The sequence below is a fragment of the Marmota monax genome, unplaced genomic scaffold, assembly GCF_021218885.2.
Source record: "Marmota monax isolate L192 unplaced genomic scaffold, Marmota_monax_Labrador192_F-V1.1 WCK01_AAM20220418_F8-fsc00249, whole genome shotgun sequence".
Taxonomy (NCBI): Eukaryota; Metazoa; Chordata; class Mammalia; order Rodentia; family Sciuridae; genus Marmota; species Marmota monax.
In genome coordinates, this window is record NW_026694242.1 from 1772877 (window position 1) to 1790754 (window position 17878).

Here is a 17878-nt window from a genome sequence, read left to right on the forward strand (position 1 = left end):
GCTCCCAATCCCTGCACTCATTCCTAACAGCTGCCTGCTGGGGGGTCTCCACTTGGATCCCTCCAAAGCATCTGGGATTTAAGAAGACAAAATTAGAGGATCTCTGCCTTTTCCTCCTAGACCCTGCGATCTTCCTGCCCATCTTGGTACTCAGGAAGTGGCCCAGGGTCAGCTCATTCAGCCAACCACGCCTGGGATCCTATCTTCATTTCTTATTCATGCTGCCTCTAATCTCAGCTAGTTCATTGCACCCTCCCACATGGAGCTCACTGACAGAGTTCCTTTCTGTCTCTTTGCTTGGTCCCTGGAGTTCCCCGCCACCCCCCCACCCTTGGATTCACTGGTTAGCTTCTTGTCACTTTCCATGGACTCATGACACCACTGATCCCTGCCAGATTCAGCAGCTGGAGAGAGGCTCACCTGGAAAGCTGAAAGTATGGGCCAAATCCACTGAAGGACCGGAAACCATCGAGGAGGTGTACAACACAGTGAGTATACTTATAGGAGCAATGACTGGTTGAATATGTTCATAAATCACCAGAGGCGAACCAGGGGAAGACGGCACTGTGATTCATGTTTTTTAATTCTTCATAAGAGTGGAACAGGGCTGGGGATAGAGCTCAGTTGGGAGAGTGCTTACCTCGCATGCGCAAGGCCCTGGGTTCAGTCCCCAGCACCACAGAATAAATAAATTAAATAAAGGTATTGTGTCCACCTACAACTAGAAAAGATTTTTTTTTTTAAATGAGTGGAATAAATATGGACCATCATGGGGGCTGCTCACATGAGTTTTCAATGACACACGGACAGTATATGTCATTGTAACAGCACAGAACAAACTCTTTTTAAAAAGATTTTTATTTGTGTATTTATATTTTGTGGTTGCCAGTGGAGAGCATGCCTTTATTTTATTTGTTTATTTTGATGCAGTGCTAAGGACCGAACCCAGTGCCTCACAAATGCTAGGTAGGCACTCTGCCACTGAGCCCCAGCCCCAACCCCAGAACAAAACTCTTGAAGCTCTATACCCAAATGTTCTTGTTGCTAACTCCTGGGGAATTAGATATTGTATATATAATCTTCATTTTCAAATTTTGGCAGTAGACACTGAATGTATTCTATTATTAAAATAATAAAAAAAATTTTTCTTGGAGCTGTGGCTCAGTGGTAGAGCGCTTGCCTAGCACGTGCAAGGTACTGGGTTCGATCCTCAGCACCACATTAAAAATAAACAAATAAAATAAAGATATTGTGTCCAACTACAACTAAAAAAATATTTTTAAAAATTTTTTTCTTAAGAGTAAACAATACAAAATTCTGAAACACTTTGGCTTGCCTATGCTAGTAACTCTTTCAGCTGTACATTTATGTTTTATGAGCTCTTATATACAGAATTTTTTAGCTTAAAAAAGTAAACATAACATAGAAAGGATCAAAAAATACATTGAAAAATGAAAAAATAGAGGCTTTGATTAGGATTACATTGGCTGTATTAGAATACTCCTTCGGGAGTATTCAGTCTAACAGTCATTCATGGACAAGGCATATCGGTCATAGATCTTCTTTAATGACTCCCAACAAAGTTAATAAATTTCTATTAAATTAATTTTATTATTTTATTAACTGTATTTTATTTCTATTAAATTTAATTATTGCTCCTTTGTTATTTTAAACTAGTTCTAGGGAGATCAAGAGAACATCTGTTAGATTTATTCCTACTTACATATTTAAGTGTAGCTGCAAATGGTATTTTTTTAAGATTGTCACTTATTGCTGGTATGTAGAAATGGTGATTTTTGTGTTGAGAGCTCATATTCAGGCATCTTGCTAAACTCTCATTTAATAATTTATCCTTAGGTTATTTTAGGTTTCCTGTGTACGAGTTCATATTATCTGTGAATAAGAGCATATTTAAGTTCCTGTTATCTGCTTTCTACTCTAATACTTGCCCTCCTGCCTAAGCGCTCGAGCGAGGACCCCCGAGGACCCCCCAGTAGGCCTTTATGGGGATCAGCAACAGTCTTGCCTTGTTCTCTGTATTCCGTGTTTCATCACAAAGACGTGATGTTTTCTGTAGGGTTTGACTAGAGCATCCAGTTCAAGACATTCTTTCCTATTTTTTGTTTGCTGTTGGTTTTTTCTGTTCTCTTTCACCTGTCACAGTTTGGATATGAGGTGTCCCCCAAGACGTGCAGGTGGAAGCCTTGGTGGACGCGCCCATTCAGAGATTGGCTGAACAGATTCTTGGGAGATGCTGGGAACTGGAGGTGGGGAAACCCATTGGAGGGAGGGTCTTGGGGGCTGCCCTTTGAGACTCTCTTCGCTCTCTCTCTGCTTCTTGGCTGCCAAGAGGGGGATATGATTTTCCTTTCACTATTGAACTTTTTTATAGTTAGGTGTCAAGGTTTTCAGAGCCCATCAAAGGAGTCGGAGTATGTTTCTTTCTTTCCTGTTTCTGGAAACCTCTGTGTGATATTAGAATGGGTTTTTATGTTTGATGGAGTTCTCTGATGTTGCCATATGAGTCTAGAATTTTCTAGGAGACATATTTCAACACTGATTCTGTTTCTTTCATGATCAAAGAATTTTTTAAAATGCTCCATTTTTCTTTCTTGAGTTTCTCTCAATATGTTATATTTTTCTAGGAATTAGTCCCTTTCATCTAAGTTTCCAAATATGTCAGTATAAAGTTGTTCACGATATCTAATTTTTAAAAGCTATTGATGTTTGAAGTGGGGTGTAATTTCCATGTAAAAATGCACACATCTTAATTGGGCGTGGTGGCACATGCCCATAATCCCAGCAGCTTGGGAGGCTGAGGCAGGAGGATCGCGAGTTCAAAGCCAGCCTCAGCAATGACGAGGTGTTAAGCAACTCAGTGAGACCCTGTCTCTAAATGCAACACAGAATCAGGCTGGGGATGTGGCTCAGTGGTTGAGGGCCCCTGAGTTCAATCCCCAGAATCCCCTCCTCCCCCCGAAAATGCACACATCTTAGGTACACAGGCTAATTGGTTTGGACAGAGGTGGGTGTTCATGCCATCCACACCCCTTCAAAGGCAACAAAACATGACCGTGAGTCCAGAGACCTCCTGTCCCTTCCAGTCCCCAACCCTGGGCAACCACTGTTCTGATTCTGTTACCATAGGCTACCTCTGCCCATTCTCAACTCCCCATAAAGGGAATCAGACACTGTGTACTCTGCTCTTCAGTATATGGTACTCATTCAGGTTGATGTTTTTTAGGATTCTCCATGTGGTGTGCACTCGGTAGTTAGTTCTCTTACTGTATGGCTTGGACGAGTTTCATTCTTTGCCTGTGTTGGGACACCTGTGTTCTTTTCATCTTAGGCTGTTATGATTACAACTACTATGAATATTTCTTGTTTAAAACTTTGTGGGCCAGGCATGGTGGCACATTCCTGTAATCCCAGCGGCTCAGGAGCCTGAGGTAGGAGGATTGCAAGTGGAGGCCAGCCTCAGCAACTTAGCAAGGCCCTAAGCAACTCAGTGAGACCCTGTCTCTGAATAAAATATAAAAAAGGACTGGGGACGGGGCTCAGGGATTAAGCACCCCTGGGTTCAATCCCCAGTATCAAAAGAACAAAAAACAAAAAAACCCTTTTTGTGGCCATATAATAATTTCTCTTGGATAAATATCTAGGAATGGCATGGCTTGATCATAGGATATTTCCATATTTAACTTTATGAATTTTTAAAATTTTTTTCAGTGCAGGGATGAACCCAGGGCTTATGTTGCAATGGAAGCGCTCAGCACTTCCAGCCAGATAGTATCATTTTGTATTTGTATCAGCCACGTGCAGGGCCTGGGGGTGTGATATGCTTACCAATCTCTGATGTCGTCTGGCTTCCATTTTAGCCATTCTGGTGGATGGGTGGTGGAATCTTGCTGTTTTTTTCAAAAATATTTTTATTAGTCAACAACTAATGATGGACCTTCATTTTATTTACTTATATGTGGTGCTGAGAATCAGACCCAGTGCCTCACACATGCTAGGCAGGCGCTCCACCACCAAGCCCCAGCCCCAGCCCTGGCTGTGGCTTTAATTTGCATCTTTGTGATAACTAATCATGTGCAGCAGTCTTTCATGTTGGACATTCATATATCTTCCCTTATGAAGTGTCCACTCAAGTCTTTGGCCATTCGTGTTGGATGACTTGAATTCTTATTCTTATATCTGACGAGCCCTGTAAAGATCTTGAGTATCTATTCCTTCTTCAGATACATGTAGTAGGAGTTTTTTCTTCTCATCTGTGACTTGCCTATTTATTTTTAATAGGGCCTTTTGATGAGCAGTGGTTTTAAAATTTTTATGAAACCCAGTTTCTCTCTTTTTTCTTTTACGGTTAGTGCTTCTGCAGTTCTGAGAAATCTTCTCTTCCCCCAAAGGTCATGAAGCTCTCCCTGTGCTTTGCTTCTGAAGCTTTATAGTTTTCTCTTCTAAAATATAAAACTGTAGCCCTCCTTGAACTAATTTTTATGTATGGCGTGATGGAAGGATTGAGCTGCTTTTTCTTCCATATCTGGTACCATTTGTCCAAAACTCTTCCCTTTCTCTCTTGAATTATCTTGGTGCCTCGGTTGAAGTCATTTGACCATTCAACTGGGGGATCTCTCTGCACTCTTTACTCTGACTCCAGACCGTGTGTCTTGGTGATCCTTTCCCTGGGACCGCATGGGTCAGATTACCGATCCTTTACAGTTACTTTCAGATCAGGTAGAGGAAGAACTCCAATTTTGCTTATGGCCTTTACATTTCCCTATGCTTTGAAAACAGATTTTCCCCAACTTTGAAAATAGTCTGCTTGGATTTTCATTGAGGTTGTGTTTATTTTATAGATCAGGTTGGAAGCACTGACTTGCTTTGTTCTGTGGGTGCTGGGGATGGAACCCAGGGCCTCATGCATGCTAAGCATGTGCTCTGCCACTGAGCCCCCTCCCCGCCCTGGATGAAATGCCATCTTAACAGTGTCTGTTTTTCCAGTGCACACACCTCACGTATCTTTGCATTTGTTTCTCTTCATGATGCTTCATCATTGTGTTCTAGAGGTCTTTCACATGCAAAACTTCTTCCAGAATTTCATGATTTTTAAACTAGTATAAATGGTATTTTTAAAATTTTCATTTTCAATGGGGACTTATTGACCTTGTAGCCACTTAGGATGCATGTCCACAAGTAAAAACAGTTTGTATATTCCTTTCCAATCTGCAAGGTTTTTGCCTGTTTCTTTCCTCGTTGCAGGGGCTAAGAACCTCTAGGCCAGAGTTAACTAGGAGTTATAAGAATTTCCTGTGTGGTTCCCAATCTAGGAGTGAAGCATTCAGTCTTTCGTCATTGCTAGGAGGTGACCTGTAAGTTTTTTTAACACGTGCCTTTCATATTCAATTGAGGAACTTTCTAAAAATTCTTTTTTTTTTTTTCCTAAAAATTCTTCATGTGCTAAGAATTTTGTTTGGATGATGGAGTGTTGAATTTTGTCAAATGATTTTCCTGCAGCTATTAAGATGATCATTGTTTTCTTCTTGATCCTGTTAAGAGGATGAATTATACTGACAGATTTTATATGTCAAATTTGCAGTTTGAGGACAGATTCCCCTTGGTCATGAGAGCCTTTTTATATGTTTCTGTATTCAGTTTGCTAACATTTTGTGAAGGATTTTATATCTATGTTCATGAAGAGTAGGGACTTGGGATTTTCTTTTCTTTTAATGTCCTTATCTGTTTTGGTTTTGATTTTGCAGTCATGGGGGTATAACCCAGGGCTGTACCCCTGAACGGTGTCCCTGGCACTTTTTATCTTTTATTTAGAGTGAGGGTCTCACTGAGTTGCCAAGACTGACCTCCATCATGGTGACATATTAGTATCATTTCTTACTTAAGCATTCTGAAGACTCGAAGCAGAGATGCCACCTGGGTCTGGAGTTAATTTTTTGGACCTTTATAAATTGTAAATTCATTGTTTTATATTAGTTTGCTAGGTCAATGAGTGGCTTGGATCTCAAATGTCCCAGAAAACCTCATGTGTTAAAGGCTTCGTTCCTAGCTTGGCGCTATTAGAAGGTGGTAGAACCTTGAGGTGGTGGAGCCTCGTGGAAGGAAGTTAGGTCACTATGAACATGCCCTTAGAGGGACACTTCCTGTTTCTCTTTTTGCTTCCTGGCCACCATGAGGTAAACAGGCTTCCTTCACGATGTTGTCCCTCAATGATGAAGTGGGCTACCAGAGACCCAGAGTGACAGGCCGAGTGATCATGAAATGAAACCTCTAAAACTGCCAGCCAAAATAAACCTTTCCTCCTGTTAAGTCATCTATCTCCGGTATTTGTCAAGTAATGGAAAGCACAGGCCATAGTACCCCAAATCTACAAACTGGCGTAATCAACATGTATTTATTTTATCACAGTTCCAGAGATGGGAAGTTCAAGGTCAAGTAGTCATGAGATGTGTTTTCTCTTGTGTTTCTCCTTGGCTTGCAGATGGCTGCCTTCTTATTGTGTCCTCTCCTCTGTTTGAGGGTTTTCTGTATCCTAATCTCCTCTTCCTCTAAGGGCATTACTCACACTGGATTAAGATTGTGTTAGTCAGCTTTCCGTTACTGTAACAGGATTCCTGAGATAATTCAACTTAAAAGGGACAAAAGTTTCTTTTGGCTTAATGTTTTGGAAGTTTCACTACATGGTCTCTTGACCCCCTTACCTTTGTGCCTATGACCATGTAGGACATCATGGCAGCTGCATATGGTGGAAGAGGCTGCTCACCGCATGGTGATCAGGGAGCAGCAAGAGTGGAAGAAGAGACCAAAGTCCTACAATTCCCTTGGAGAGCACATCCCCACCTCTCAGAGGCTCTACCACCTCTCAGTGGGGCCAGAGGCTGGGGACCAAGCCTTTAATACAAGGGCCTTTGGGAGACCCTGGTCCAAACCATAGTAAGGACCAACCTGTGTGACCTTATTTTACCTTAATTACTACTTTAGAGGCCCTATCTCCAAATACCGCCACAGTCTAAGGTACTTGGATAAGACTTCAGCATGTGGACACAGTTCACTCATGACCTGGGCTTATCAGATTTCTGTGTGTAAGATTAACAGGTTGTACTTCCGCGAACTCTTTCACCTAAGCCAACACTAGACTGACTGGCAGAGATGGCTCATAATATTTCATTATTGTCCTTTTAATATCTGAAGAACTTTTAGCAATGTGCCCGTTATGATAATTTTTTTTTTCTTCTTCTTCCAAATAAGGTCCTGCTAGCCATTGGCCGTGACTCCTGTACAAGGAAATTAGGCTTGGAGAAGATTGGTGTCAAAATCAATGAGAAGTAAGTACATGGGGTCACGGCCCTGTTACCACACAAAGCAAAGCTGGCTGTAGGTCACCTCTTAGCATTGCTAAGATATGAATTTTTGGAGGGGGTGGTACTGAGGATTGAACTCAGGGGCACTCAACCCCTGAGCCCCCTCCCCAGCCCTATCTTGTATTTTATTTAGAGACAGGGTCTCACTGAGTTGCTTAGGGCCTCACTTTGACTGAGGCTGGCTTTGAACTCATGATCCTCCTGCCTCAGCCTGCTAAGATAAAAACTTTTAATGTTTTAAATTTATCTCACAATATGTACCGCGGCTGCTCTGTACTGATTTCTTCATCAATCAAGTACTCTTTTTTTTTTTTTAAGATGGACACAATATCTTTATCTTGTTTACTTATTTTTGTGTGGTACTGAGGCTCGGACCCAGGGCCTGTCATGTGTGAAGCAAGCGCTCTGCCACTGAGTCCCAGCCCCAGCCCAACCAGTTACTCAGATCGCTGTCTTAAAGAGTTCAGGCACTCAACAACAATTTAAAAATAAATGGAGACGTTCACCTAAAAATTGTGATTTTGAGTGGATTTTTATGTTCTTGGTCAGGGAAGGAGAAGAATTCCAGAGCTCTGAGTCTGCCTGTGGGGGACGTCTGGAGACAGCCACAGTGTCTGAGCTGAGCAGTGCATGGCTTGACCAGAGACATTCTTCTTAGGATTTGAAACCGCTAACCTTATAGATTATTGATAACCCGAGGTGCTTGGGTTCCTAGCTGGAAGACTTTCCTCTGTGTGTTTTTGGAATATTCTTTTTCAGCCCATAACATGGTCAGTCACTATATCTATTTTTTCCTTTCCAAACACTACTAGGAATGGCAAGATCCCAGTGAATGATATGGAACAGACCAACGTGCCCCACGTCTATGCCATCGGCGACGTTTTGGAGGGCAGACCAGAGCTGACTCCTGTAGCCATCCAGGCAGGCAAGCTGCTAGCTCGCAGGCTCTTTGGGGCCTCGTCAGAAAAAGTAAGTTTCCTGCAATCCCAGCGCCTTGGGAGGCTGGAGGCAAAAGGCTCACCCCAAGTTCAAGGCCAGTCTTAGTAACTTGGTAAGACCCTAAACAACTTGTGGAGACCCTGTCTCAACTAAATAAAAAGGGCTAAAGATGTAGCCCAGGGGTAAAATGGCCCAGGATCAAATCCCTAGTTCCCAAAAGAAAAAGGTAAGCTTCTTCCTAATGTCAGTTTCTTATTATCATCCTGTGTGTGTGTGTGTCTGTGTGTCTGTGTGTGTGTGTGTGTGTTTTGCTGGGGATTGAGTCCCAGGCCTCGTGCCTGCCAGGCACCTGCTCTACCATCCAACATCACCCCAGCCCTGAGGTAATATCTTGATCAAAGTTTTGATTTAAAAAATGAGTATGAATAACTGATAACTTGGGCTGGGCTGCGGCTCAGCGGTAGAGCGCTCGCCTAGCACGTGTGAGGCCCAGGGTTCGATCCTCAGCACCACATACAACAATAAATAGATAAAGTAAAGGTATTGTGTCCAACTACAACTAAAAAATAAATAAATAAAGCTATTATGTCCAAAAATAAGTAAATGACCAATAACCTGTGTGCTTGTTTTCCAAGTGAAGGGTTCCTCAGGGATATGACTGGCAGTTGACTTACTATGTAATAATTATCGTAAGCAAGGATTTTCTGAGTTTCCACTATGCACAAGGCGTTTTCTGGGTGATGCACAGATTACTGTGGTTCCAGCCCCCGGGGCCTAGCAGGGGGGTGGAGGTCCTGAGTCAGGCACCGATGACTCATAAGACAGGATGTGGTCAGGTGCCAGGGGCTGAATCGGTTGCATGAACTTGGCCTCAGCGCCTCAGGTTCATCCCAGGTAAAGCCAGTGGTGGGAACCCACCGTCCATCCTGTGATCACGTGTCCCGGGTCGTGTTTGTAGGCTGAGTCATTCACAGAGGAAGCAGGGCCTCTGCTGGGAGGTAGGTGGGCCACTCAGACGAGAGCGGGCAGGTGTGCAGTGCTCTGTGCGCTGGGGACTCGGGGAGCAGAGCCTCACCTGGGCAGATGCCCCCGCGTTAGGAGCGACCAGGGAGGTGTCAGCAGTGCTAAAGGTGCTGTCCCACCCAAAGATCCATCCCAGCCATGGGACACGCACCAACAGCTGGGGACAGGGCAGTGCAGTGGGGATAGATAAGCGAGTACAGTTGGGGATAGACAGGGGAGCACATTGGGAAGGAGACTGGAAAATTAATATGGAGCCAGATCATCACAAACCCTGGAAGCCCCAGTAGCGAGTCGGTGAGGCCTTCCCTGGGCAGTGGGGAGCCCTCAGAGACCTTGTTTCCCCCCCGCCTTTCATTTAGATAGATGCCAAGCCACAGAGAGAACAGCGAGCAGCCACCCATCATAAGCCTGTCCCCCAGGCCACGGTTACTAATTTGCCATGTGGGCTGTCCCCTCCTCCCAGCCAGCCGTGCCTCCTGAGGTCCCTCCTGTCTGCCAGCAGCGCCCACTCTTCTCTCAACCTGATAAGGGCTCTGAAGATGGTTCTGTCCTAACCACAGGACTTCAGAGATGGCCACCCTCCACTGGCCCTCGTGAAGTGTTAGCACTTCTCTCTCTCTCTCTCTCTCTCACACACACACACACACACACACACACACACACGCGCACACACACACACACACACACACACCATCTCCCCTGGATGGTTGGGGACAGTCACTCCAACACTGCGGAGCTGCCTGTTTGCCTGGCCTCTCTGTGGCACGTGCAGTGGTCAATAGAGGTCTCAGCTTCTAGTGCAATAGCACAGTTCAAGGTCATCTGGATAAATGCTCCTGGAGAGCACAGGGGGTAGAAAAAACTGAACATTTTGGAGAACTCTTTTTTTTTATTCTTAAGTTGACAATGGGCCTTTATTTTAGTTTTATTCATTTATTTCCTCGCGGAGCTCAGAATGGAACCCAGTACTTCACATGGGAGATGGGCACTCTTACTGAGCCACAGCCCCAGCCCTGGACAATGACTTTTTAGGGACAACTGACAAGTGCCCACCTCTGCCCCTGCGTCTCCGTTTTCATCCTTCCAAGTCTGGGCTTTGGGAGAGTGAGTCCTATTCATGGTGGCCACCCGTGTGTGGTCTGTGCCCTGAGCCGGGGGCTCATGTTTGTCCTCAAGCAGTGTGACATAGAACGTCTCTGAAGTTGTCGATGTTGTAAGGATCAGTTACTTTTAACTAGACTCACTGATTATCCTTTTATAAATATTCGCACTGATTATCCTTTTATGAATTTTTGCTGAAAAAAGTGTCACCAAGTAGGACTCTAATTGCTTATCTTTCAGTGTGATTATATGAGCGTTCCAACTGCCGTGTTCACACCTCTGGAATATGGCTGCTGTGGACTGTCAGAAGAAAAAGCTATTGAAGTGTATAAAAAAGAGAATCTAGAAGTAAGATTGTGTTTTATTATTTCCTTTTTAAAGAATTTCCTTCCTAATGAACCATTTATCTTCACAGTCACTTTTTATTTTATTTCACAAGTTGCTACAGTGGTTTTATGGTAGGAAATCATATCCCTATTTGGAGGCAAATTAGAATTTAATTTAAACTTTCTAGCAAACTAATAAGAATACAACTGAGGCAAGAAGGGAGCAGAAGGTGTATGTTAGGACATTTGAGTTACAAGTATCAAATTTGCAATTTGAGCAAGCTTGCACAGTGAAGTGCAAGGTCATCTTGAGATCTCTGGGGAGCCAGGCGGCAGTGGTGCAGGCCCGTAATCTTAGCGGCTTGGGAGGCTGAGGCAGGAGGATCACAAGTTCAGTGCCATCCTCAGCAAAAGTGAGGCCCTAAGCAACTCAGTAAGACCCTGTCTCTAAATAAAATACAAGATAGGGCTGGGGATGGGGCTCAGTGGTCAAGTGCCACAGGGTTCAATCTCCACTACCAAAAATAAAAAATTAAAAAATAAGTGAAAAAAATCCCAAACTTAAGCCTGTCATCCCAGCGACTTGGGAGGCTGAGGCAAGAGGACTGCAAGTTGGAGGCCAGCCTCAGTAACTCAGTGAGGCCTTGAGCAACTTAGTGAGACCTTGTCTCAAAACATAAAAAAAAGTGGGGCTGGGGATGTACCTCAGCATCCCTAGCACTAAATAATAATGATGATGATGATGATGATGATGATGATGATGATGATGATGATAATGATGATGATGATGATGATGATGATGATGATCATCATCATCATCATCATCATCATCATCTTTATAGTGTTATTTTAGATTTGCATTTTGTATTTACATGTTTATAAGAATGAGCCATCCTGTTAGGTGAACTTTAAGTTGGGTTGTAGAAGATTGATGACCATAATTATGGATTTAACAGTTTTAAAACTGTTTGCAGTCAGTTAGAAATTAAGGTAGAAAGGCAGACAGTGAGGAGGCGGATGTGGACAGAAAGCCACACCCCGGGTAGAAGGAAGAGTGCATCAGAAACAAGGTGTCCAACTTTGGGGGCTTACTTTTAGGTATTTCCCCTCAGGCCTACTGCAAATCAATTCACCTATTTTATTTACTTAGTTTTTGCATTTTGACAGAAGCCAAAATCTGATCTGATTGTGGGTTTTTTTTTTTTTTTTTTTGGTACCAGGGATTGGACTCAGGGGCCCTCGACCACTGAGCCCCATCCCCAGCCCTATTTGTATTTTATTTAGAGACAGGGGTTTAGCACCTGGCTTTTGCTGAGGGTGGCTTTGAACTCGATCCTCCTGCCTCAGCCTGAGCCACTGGGATGACAGGTACGCGCTGACTCTATTTGTGTTTTTAATTCCTTATGGAAGCATTTGGGAAGCCTCCAACATAGTAATCAGAAAAATGACAAAAGAAAACATCCCTGTTACTAAATAAGGTCTTAACCTAAAGATTGAAATAGTATACCTTCTTCTAGGAGAAACTGATAGACACAGACATGCCCTACGTTTAAGTTACTGATCCTTGTCCCCAAGACACACAGAGAAAGCTAGTCATGCCCAGCAGACGGGGTCCCAGGCTGACCTCGGGCTTCTTCATAACAACATGCTGTGCTAAAGACACGAGTGGTGTCTGTGAACTTTTGAGGGCAAAGTGGAGACTTTAAAGACCCGTCCAGGATGGTGTGTCATCTGTTGAGCTGCTCCAACAGGTTCCCGTGACTTGGTAGCTCATAAACCACAGAGACCTATTTCGTATAGTTCTGGAGGCTGAGGATCCAAGATCAAGGCAGATTTGGTGTCTAAGCGAGGGAGGAGCTTCTTTTGGTTCATAGATGGCTGTCAGTGTGTGCCAGCGGATGGCAGGAGCAAGGTGGCCCTCTGTGGCCTTGTTCATGAGGGCGCTAATCACATTGGTCAGGGCTCCACCCCGAGAGCTCCCAAGGAGGTTGGAATTTCAACATAGGAATTTGGGGAGGACCCAAATGTTAAGGCCATAGTAGATGACTAGCAATAAAATTTGACAAAGAAAAGCAAATAGATGAGGAGCAAGTAACCCAGAGATTTTTAAAAAATCTAGCAGCTGTAGGGGAAGGCAGGAGACCAATCTGAAGATCTCAGAATGGCTGACACCATGCACCTCTGGAGGGGAAACTGGACAGACAGGGTGTGGGGGCCAGTGGACTGTTTGAAAGGCCTTTTAAGAGACTTTGAGACTCCGTGCCTGTCACCATTCTGAAGAGCACTGTTGTATTTACATTCATCCGCTGGTGATTCTAGTTCAGAACACTTTTCTTTGTCACCCAGCATTCATTCTTTGCCTTCAGTGCGAGTGATTCAGAGGTTCTACGCAGGGAGAAGGAAGCCATCCTGAGCAGATGGGCCAGGTGTGTACTTGGTTCTGGTTTTTGGAGGACTCAGCCAGATCCAGAAAACAAAGAGGCTCACCCAGGGCGTGGGCATGAGGACTTAGAGGACAGAAATGTGAAGGAAGTAACCCTTGCTTTTCAAGTATCACAGATTATGTGCTTCATTTCTTTGAATGGCTTGAACTACTTTGTTTCTTCTACTCTTCTAACTTTTGTTTTTGCATATGAACATAAAGATGAAGACAGAGATCTTTATCTTTCCTGGTACGTTGGCTTCGTACTCAGTAAATGTTTGAAAATTGAATTTGGTTCATAGAAAATTGATTTTTTTGGCTAATAGTGAAACAAAATAAAGTCGGCACACTTTGGTTGCAGCTGACACTTCAGGACTTCTGGCCCAAATGCTCTCACCCAGCCGATCATGTTGGGATCATCAAACTTTAACTTTCTGAAGCTGTTAGTCCACCAAGGAGTGGACTAACCTGTGTGCACTAACCTTGCCTGTTTCTGTCTCCCCACCTTTAGGTGTACCACACTCTATTCTGGCCTCTCGAATGGACAATAGCCGGCAGAGACAATAACACTTGTTATGCGAAGATAATCTGCAACAAATTTGACAGTGTACGTAAGGGACTGGGAGCAGAAATGCTGTCATTGGATGGGATTGGATTGGACTGATTGATTTTGTGACCCTGGGGATCCAGCCCAGGGATTTGTGCATGCCTGAGCCAGGACCCCAGCCCTAAATGCTATAATTTTAAAAGGTAGCTTTTCTTCTTAGGGTTTGGATTTTTAGAATATCTTTAAAGATAGCTTTGGGGTCCAGAGTGAGCTCCTTCATGGGGTTTTCCTGTTGACATGGCCGCAGAGGTCCAGCAGTGACCGGTTGTCCCTGAGGTTTGCCCGTCCCCTCTCAGAATACATCAGTGGCGGTTGTCTCTGTCCAGAGCCCTCCTGATGGCTTGATGGCTTAGAACGGGGTGAATGTGAAAATTTGGGTCATCATCTGCCTGGTGCGGGTCTGTGTTTGTGGTGGCCCACACCTGTAATCCCAGTGGCTTGGGAGGCTGAGGCAGGAGGATTGAAGTTGGCTGTGAATCTCGCTTCTGACCTCAGAGGTGTGCTCATCCCGTGCACCCCAGACCTCATGGCGGGCAGACCTCGGTGACAGCCTCGTGTTGGCTACTCCTCGCTTCCTGCTTCATGGAAGAAGCAGGGGACAACTGTTCCCTGGGCTGACAGTCTCCGCTTTTGCAGCAAAATCCGACACCTTCAAATTATCCCAGTGCTGGGCTTTAATTCAGATTTGTGCTGTTGTTGTTTAGCACTATCTCAGCATAATTCCGAAATCTACATCATCCTAATGAACTCCTTCATGCAGTGGGTAAATTGCTTGTTCTAGTAAATTTGAGTGCAAATTAACTCTGGATGCGCATTTACCGGCTCATTTCACAGAATCTTACAGAGGCTCCTTTTCATGGTAATGTTCTCTGCTCGGTTCAACATGAGAGTCCTCCTGTAGGAGAGGCTGTCGATTTGAACTGAACTTGGAGTGAAGAGATTCCTTTTCAGACCATTAACCTCCTGGGATTCTCTTTGTTTGGCTCCTGTATTAAAGGATCGAGTGATAGGATTTCATATTCTTGGACCAAACGCCGGTGAGATTACCCAAGGATTCGCAGCCGCCATGAAGTGTGGGCTCACCAAACAGCTGCTGGATGACACCATCGGAATCCACCCCACATGTGGGGAGGTAGGGAGCAGGAGGGTTATGAATTGACTTTACTTGATGCACTTTGAAAAACCAATATCAACAGTATTATCAAGCCGGGCTCGGGAGGCTGAGGCAGGAGGATCGCAAGTTGGAGGCCAGCCTCAGCAACAGCGAGGCCCTGAGCAACTCAGCGAGACCCTGTCTCTCAATAAAATACAAAATAGGGCTGGGGATGGGCCTCAGGGGTCGAGGGCCCCTAAGTTCAATCCCCAGTACCCCAAAAATATTGTCAGGAAGATTTTTTATCCGTAACTGTTTTGTATATTTTAAAGAATCACGCGATATTCAGAATGTGTTCTTTGAAAGCAGTGATGGCGTCTGACCATCTGTTTGTTGTGCTTCTTTCTGTGGCCAGGTCTTCACAACTCTGGAAATCACAAAGTCATCAGGACTGGACATCACCCAGAAGGGCTGCTGAGGGTAGCCCTGCTGCTGCCGAGTTCTCCTTGTCTGTTGTCATTCCTTTCAATGACAATAATGCTCTGTGCCCAGGACACCCACTCTGTTGCTGGGGGACCAGTACAGGGCTCTGGAGGGCACAGAGATGAGAAGGCGGACAGGGGGACAGGTCAGCAGCAGGGGACTGCGGTTGTCTCGGCTGACGTAAGTGGCAGTTAGGCTGCGTCCTTGACGCCCTGGCTTGGAACCCTCTGGTGAGGTGAGCCGGGGCCGACCCTCTTGTGTCAGACTCGACCTTGCCACCAGCACACCGTGAGTGGCACAGTAACCTAAGCTAACTTTTCCACACTTGGTACTGTTTTTATTCCTGCTTTGTTACTTCTATGAAGAAATTTTTTTTCAATTGTGAAACTGGCTGGGAAAGGCCGTTTTCCTGGGTGTGGGCCTGGGTTGCACCTGCGCGCCTGCGTGGGTGACATCTGGGAGATGCATTGGAGTAGCTGGCTGCAGAGGACTGGGGACATTAGCAGAAAGCTCTGCGCCAGGTCTAAGTGTCAGTCAACTGTCCTTTAAGCGACATTTTAACCTGCTGTCAAAATCCTGAATTGGGCTTCACCTTCCTGGACATTTCCTGGTGTCTGTCACCTGGAAGTGACTCTCCTCTTATTAGTAGGTATCTCTAGACTGGTGAGACAGCTCGTGTCAGAGACAAGTACTTGAATTTCTTCTTGTTGTTGATTTTTAAGAGTGATATTAAAAGACGTTTTCAGTACTGTAAGATGGGAAATCTGTTTTCAGGCTGGTGAAAATGTTTCAGTCATGATCTGTTTAATGTAGACAAGTTCAGAAAAGAAACAGGTGATAGTTAGCGGTTTAATTTGAACTTACATCTGCGACGGAAAGGTCCATGGGGACAGAGGCCCTTAGACAGCCTCTTACACTGCTGCCTAGTTCACCCTCCTGCGGGCCTCTTGCTCCCTGGAGAGGTAGCCCGGGGCTACATCATGACAGAGTTGTGTGGCCACAGTTTCTAGGCATAAGTTTTAAAAGTGAATTGTAAAACCAGCAAGCAAGTCCGGAACGCCACTTGGAGAGGGACATTTTGCGGCCTATGGTAGGCCACAGAGCCTAGGCTTACCAGAAGTCAAAGGTCTGGGGTCATATAGGGATGGGCCAGAGGGTCCCTGCTGTAGAGCTACACTGGGAACCCAGACCTTAAAGTTCATGTCACATGGGGGGAGTGGAGTGTGGGGTGGCCCGAGCTGAATGAATGGGAGATCGAGATGGAAATGCACCTTAAGACCAGGAGTCAGTTCACAGGAAGGAGGGGACTATGGAAAGATCTCGGCTTTGGAGAGTGACCCACGTGGGCATGCCTGCTCCGTGGCTTACGAGATGTGACAGAATGTGCTGGTTGGCTTTTCCTCCTCTTCCTTTGTTGAGTGCAGACAGTGCTGCCCACCTCACAGAGCTACCTGGATGAGGTCCACACTCTGGAGCGCATTGGCGTAGAGTGGCTTGGCTTTAGCGCTGAGGAATAAGGTCCCTGATAAGGAGAGCTACTGTAGACACGCAGCAGTACAGCCAGCAGGTAGGCAGAGAAGGGACTGGTCTCTTGCATACTTTCACAGGCAACCTCCAAGTGGGATCCCCAAGTCCTGGTAATCACATCCCTGTGTGGTCCCCTCCCCCACTTTACCAAGGTAGGTCTGGGTGACCATGAGCCTATGTCACTTCTAAAATTCGATCATAAAAGGACTGCAGATCAACTTTTGGTCCTGCATGGGCGCTTGCTCTCACTTGCTGTGGGAGAAGAGAGCTTTGTGTCATGAAGGCACTCAGGAAGTTCCTGGAGAGGCCCTAGTGGTGAAGAACTGAAGTCCCCAGCCACCACCAAGATTCTGAAGTCTGACATGTCCCTGTGAAGGAGCTCAAGAAGGGACACTGCTGCAGCCAAGATTCCCTGGGCCAGAAGCTTAACGGCATCTCTGTGAGGCACTTGGGGCCAAATCCATCCAGTTTGGGCACTCCCAGTCTCCTGACCCTCAGGAACTGTGAAATAATAAGTGCTCATGATTTAAGCTGCTAATTTTTGGAGTAATTTTTTTACCCAGCAAGAGATGATCAACACATTTAGGAAGGAAAACTAAAATTAGTACTGATGTGATCAGCCAACTCGAGTGTCTTGGGGTCAGTTACCCCTAAACAGACACAATAAAATTCGTGGGGTTACCATTCCGACAGAAGAAGCCTGGAGCTCACACTCAGCTCTGAGTTCACGTCATCGTCGTAAACAGCAGGGAAATGCAAGACACCTTTGGGGTCAGTGGTCCTGAGCGGTGGCTGTGGTAGGTTCTTGCTGAAGTTCCTAAAAGATTACTAAGAAAACCTGATCATCATACAAATGTATGTTATTCAACTAATGAAGGGAGAGCATGACCCCGATATATTGAGTTTCAGTACCATCTTAAATGGGAGATGAAGAAGGGTACCATCCACTCTCCCCCTGGGGAGGCCACACATCTCCAATCT

At 45.1% G+C, this 17878-nt stretch overlaps 1 protein-coding gene across 1 annotated transcript in view; it reads left to right on the plus strand.

Moving 5' to 3' along the window:
- Txnrd3 (thioredoxin reductase 3) overlaps positions 1 to 17435 on the plus strand; it is a 37932-nt gene extending 20497 nt beyond the window's left edge. The window contains exons 10-16 of the mRNA XM_046466948.2: positions 396 to 488; positions 7264 to 7340; positions 8189 to 8345; positions 10680 to 10787; positions 13699 to 13794; positions 14792 to 14926; positions 15303 to 17435. Coding sequence (XP_046322904.1) covers positions 396 to 488; positions 7264 to 7340; positions 8189 to 8345; positions 10680 to 10787; positions 13699 to 13794; positions 14792 to 14926; positions 15303 to 15365 — 729 coding nt within the window. The 3' untranslated portion in view covers positions 15366 to 17435. The remainder of the gene's footprint in view (positions 1 to 395; positions 489 to 7263; positions 7341 to 8188; positions 8346 to 10679; positions 10788 to 13698; positions 13795 to 14791; positions 14927 to 15302) is intronic.
- Positions 17436 to 17878: the final 443 nt, after the last annotated feature.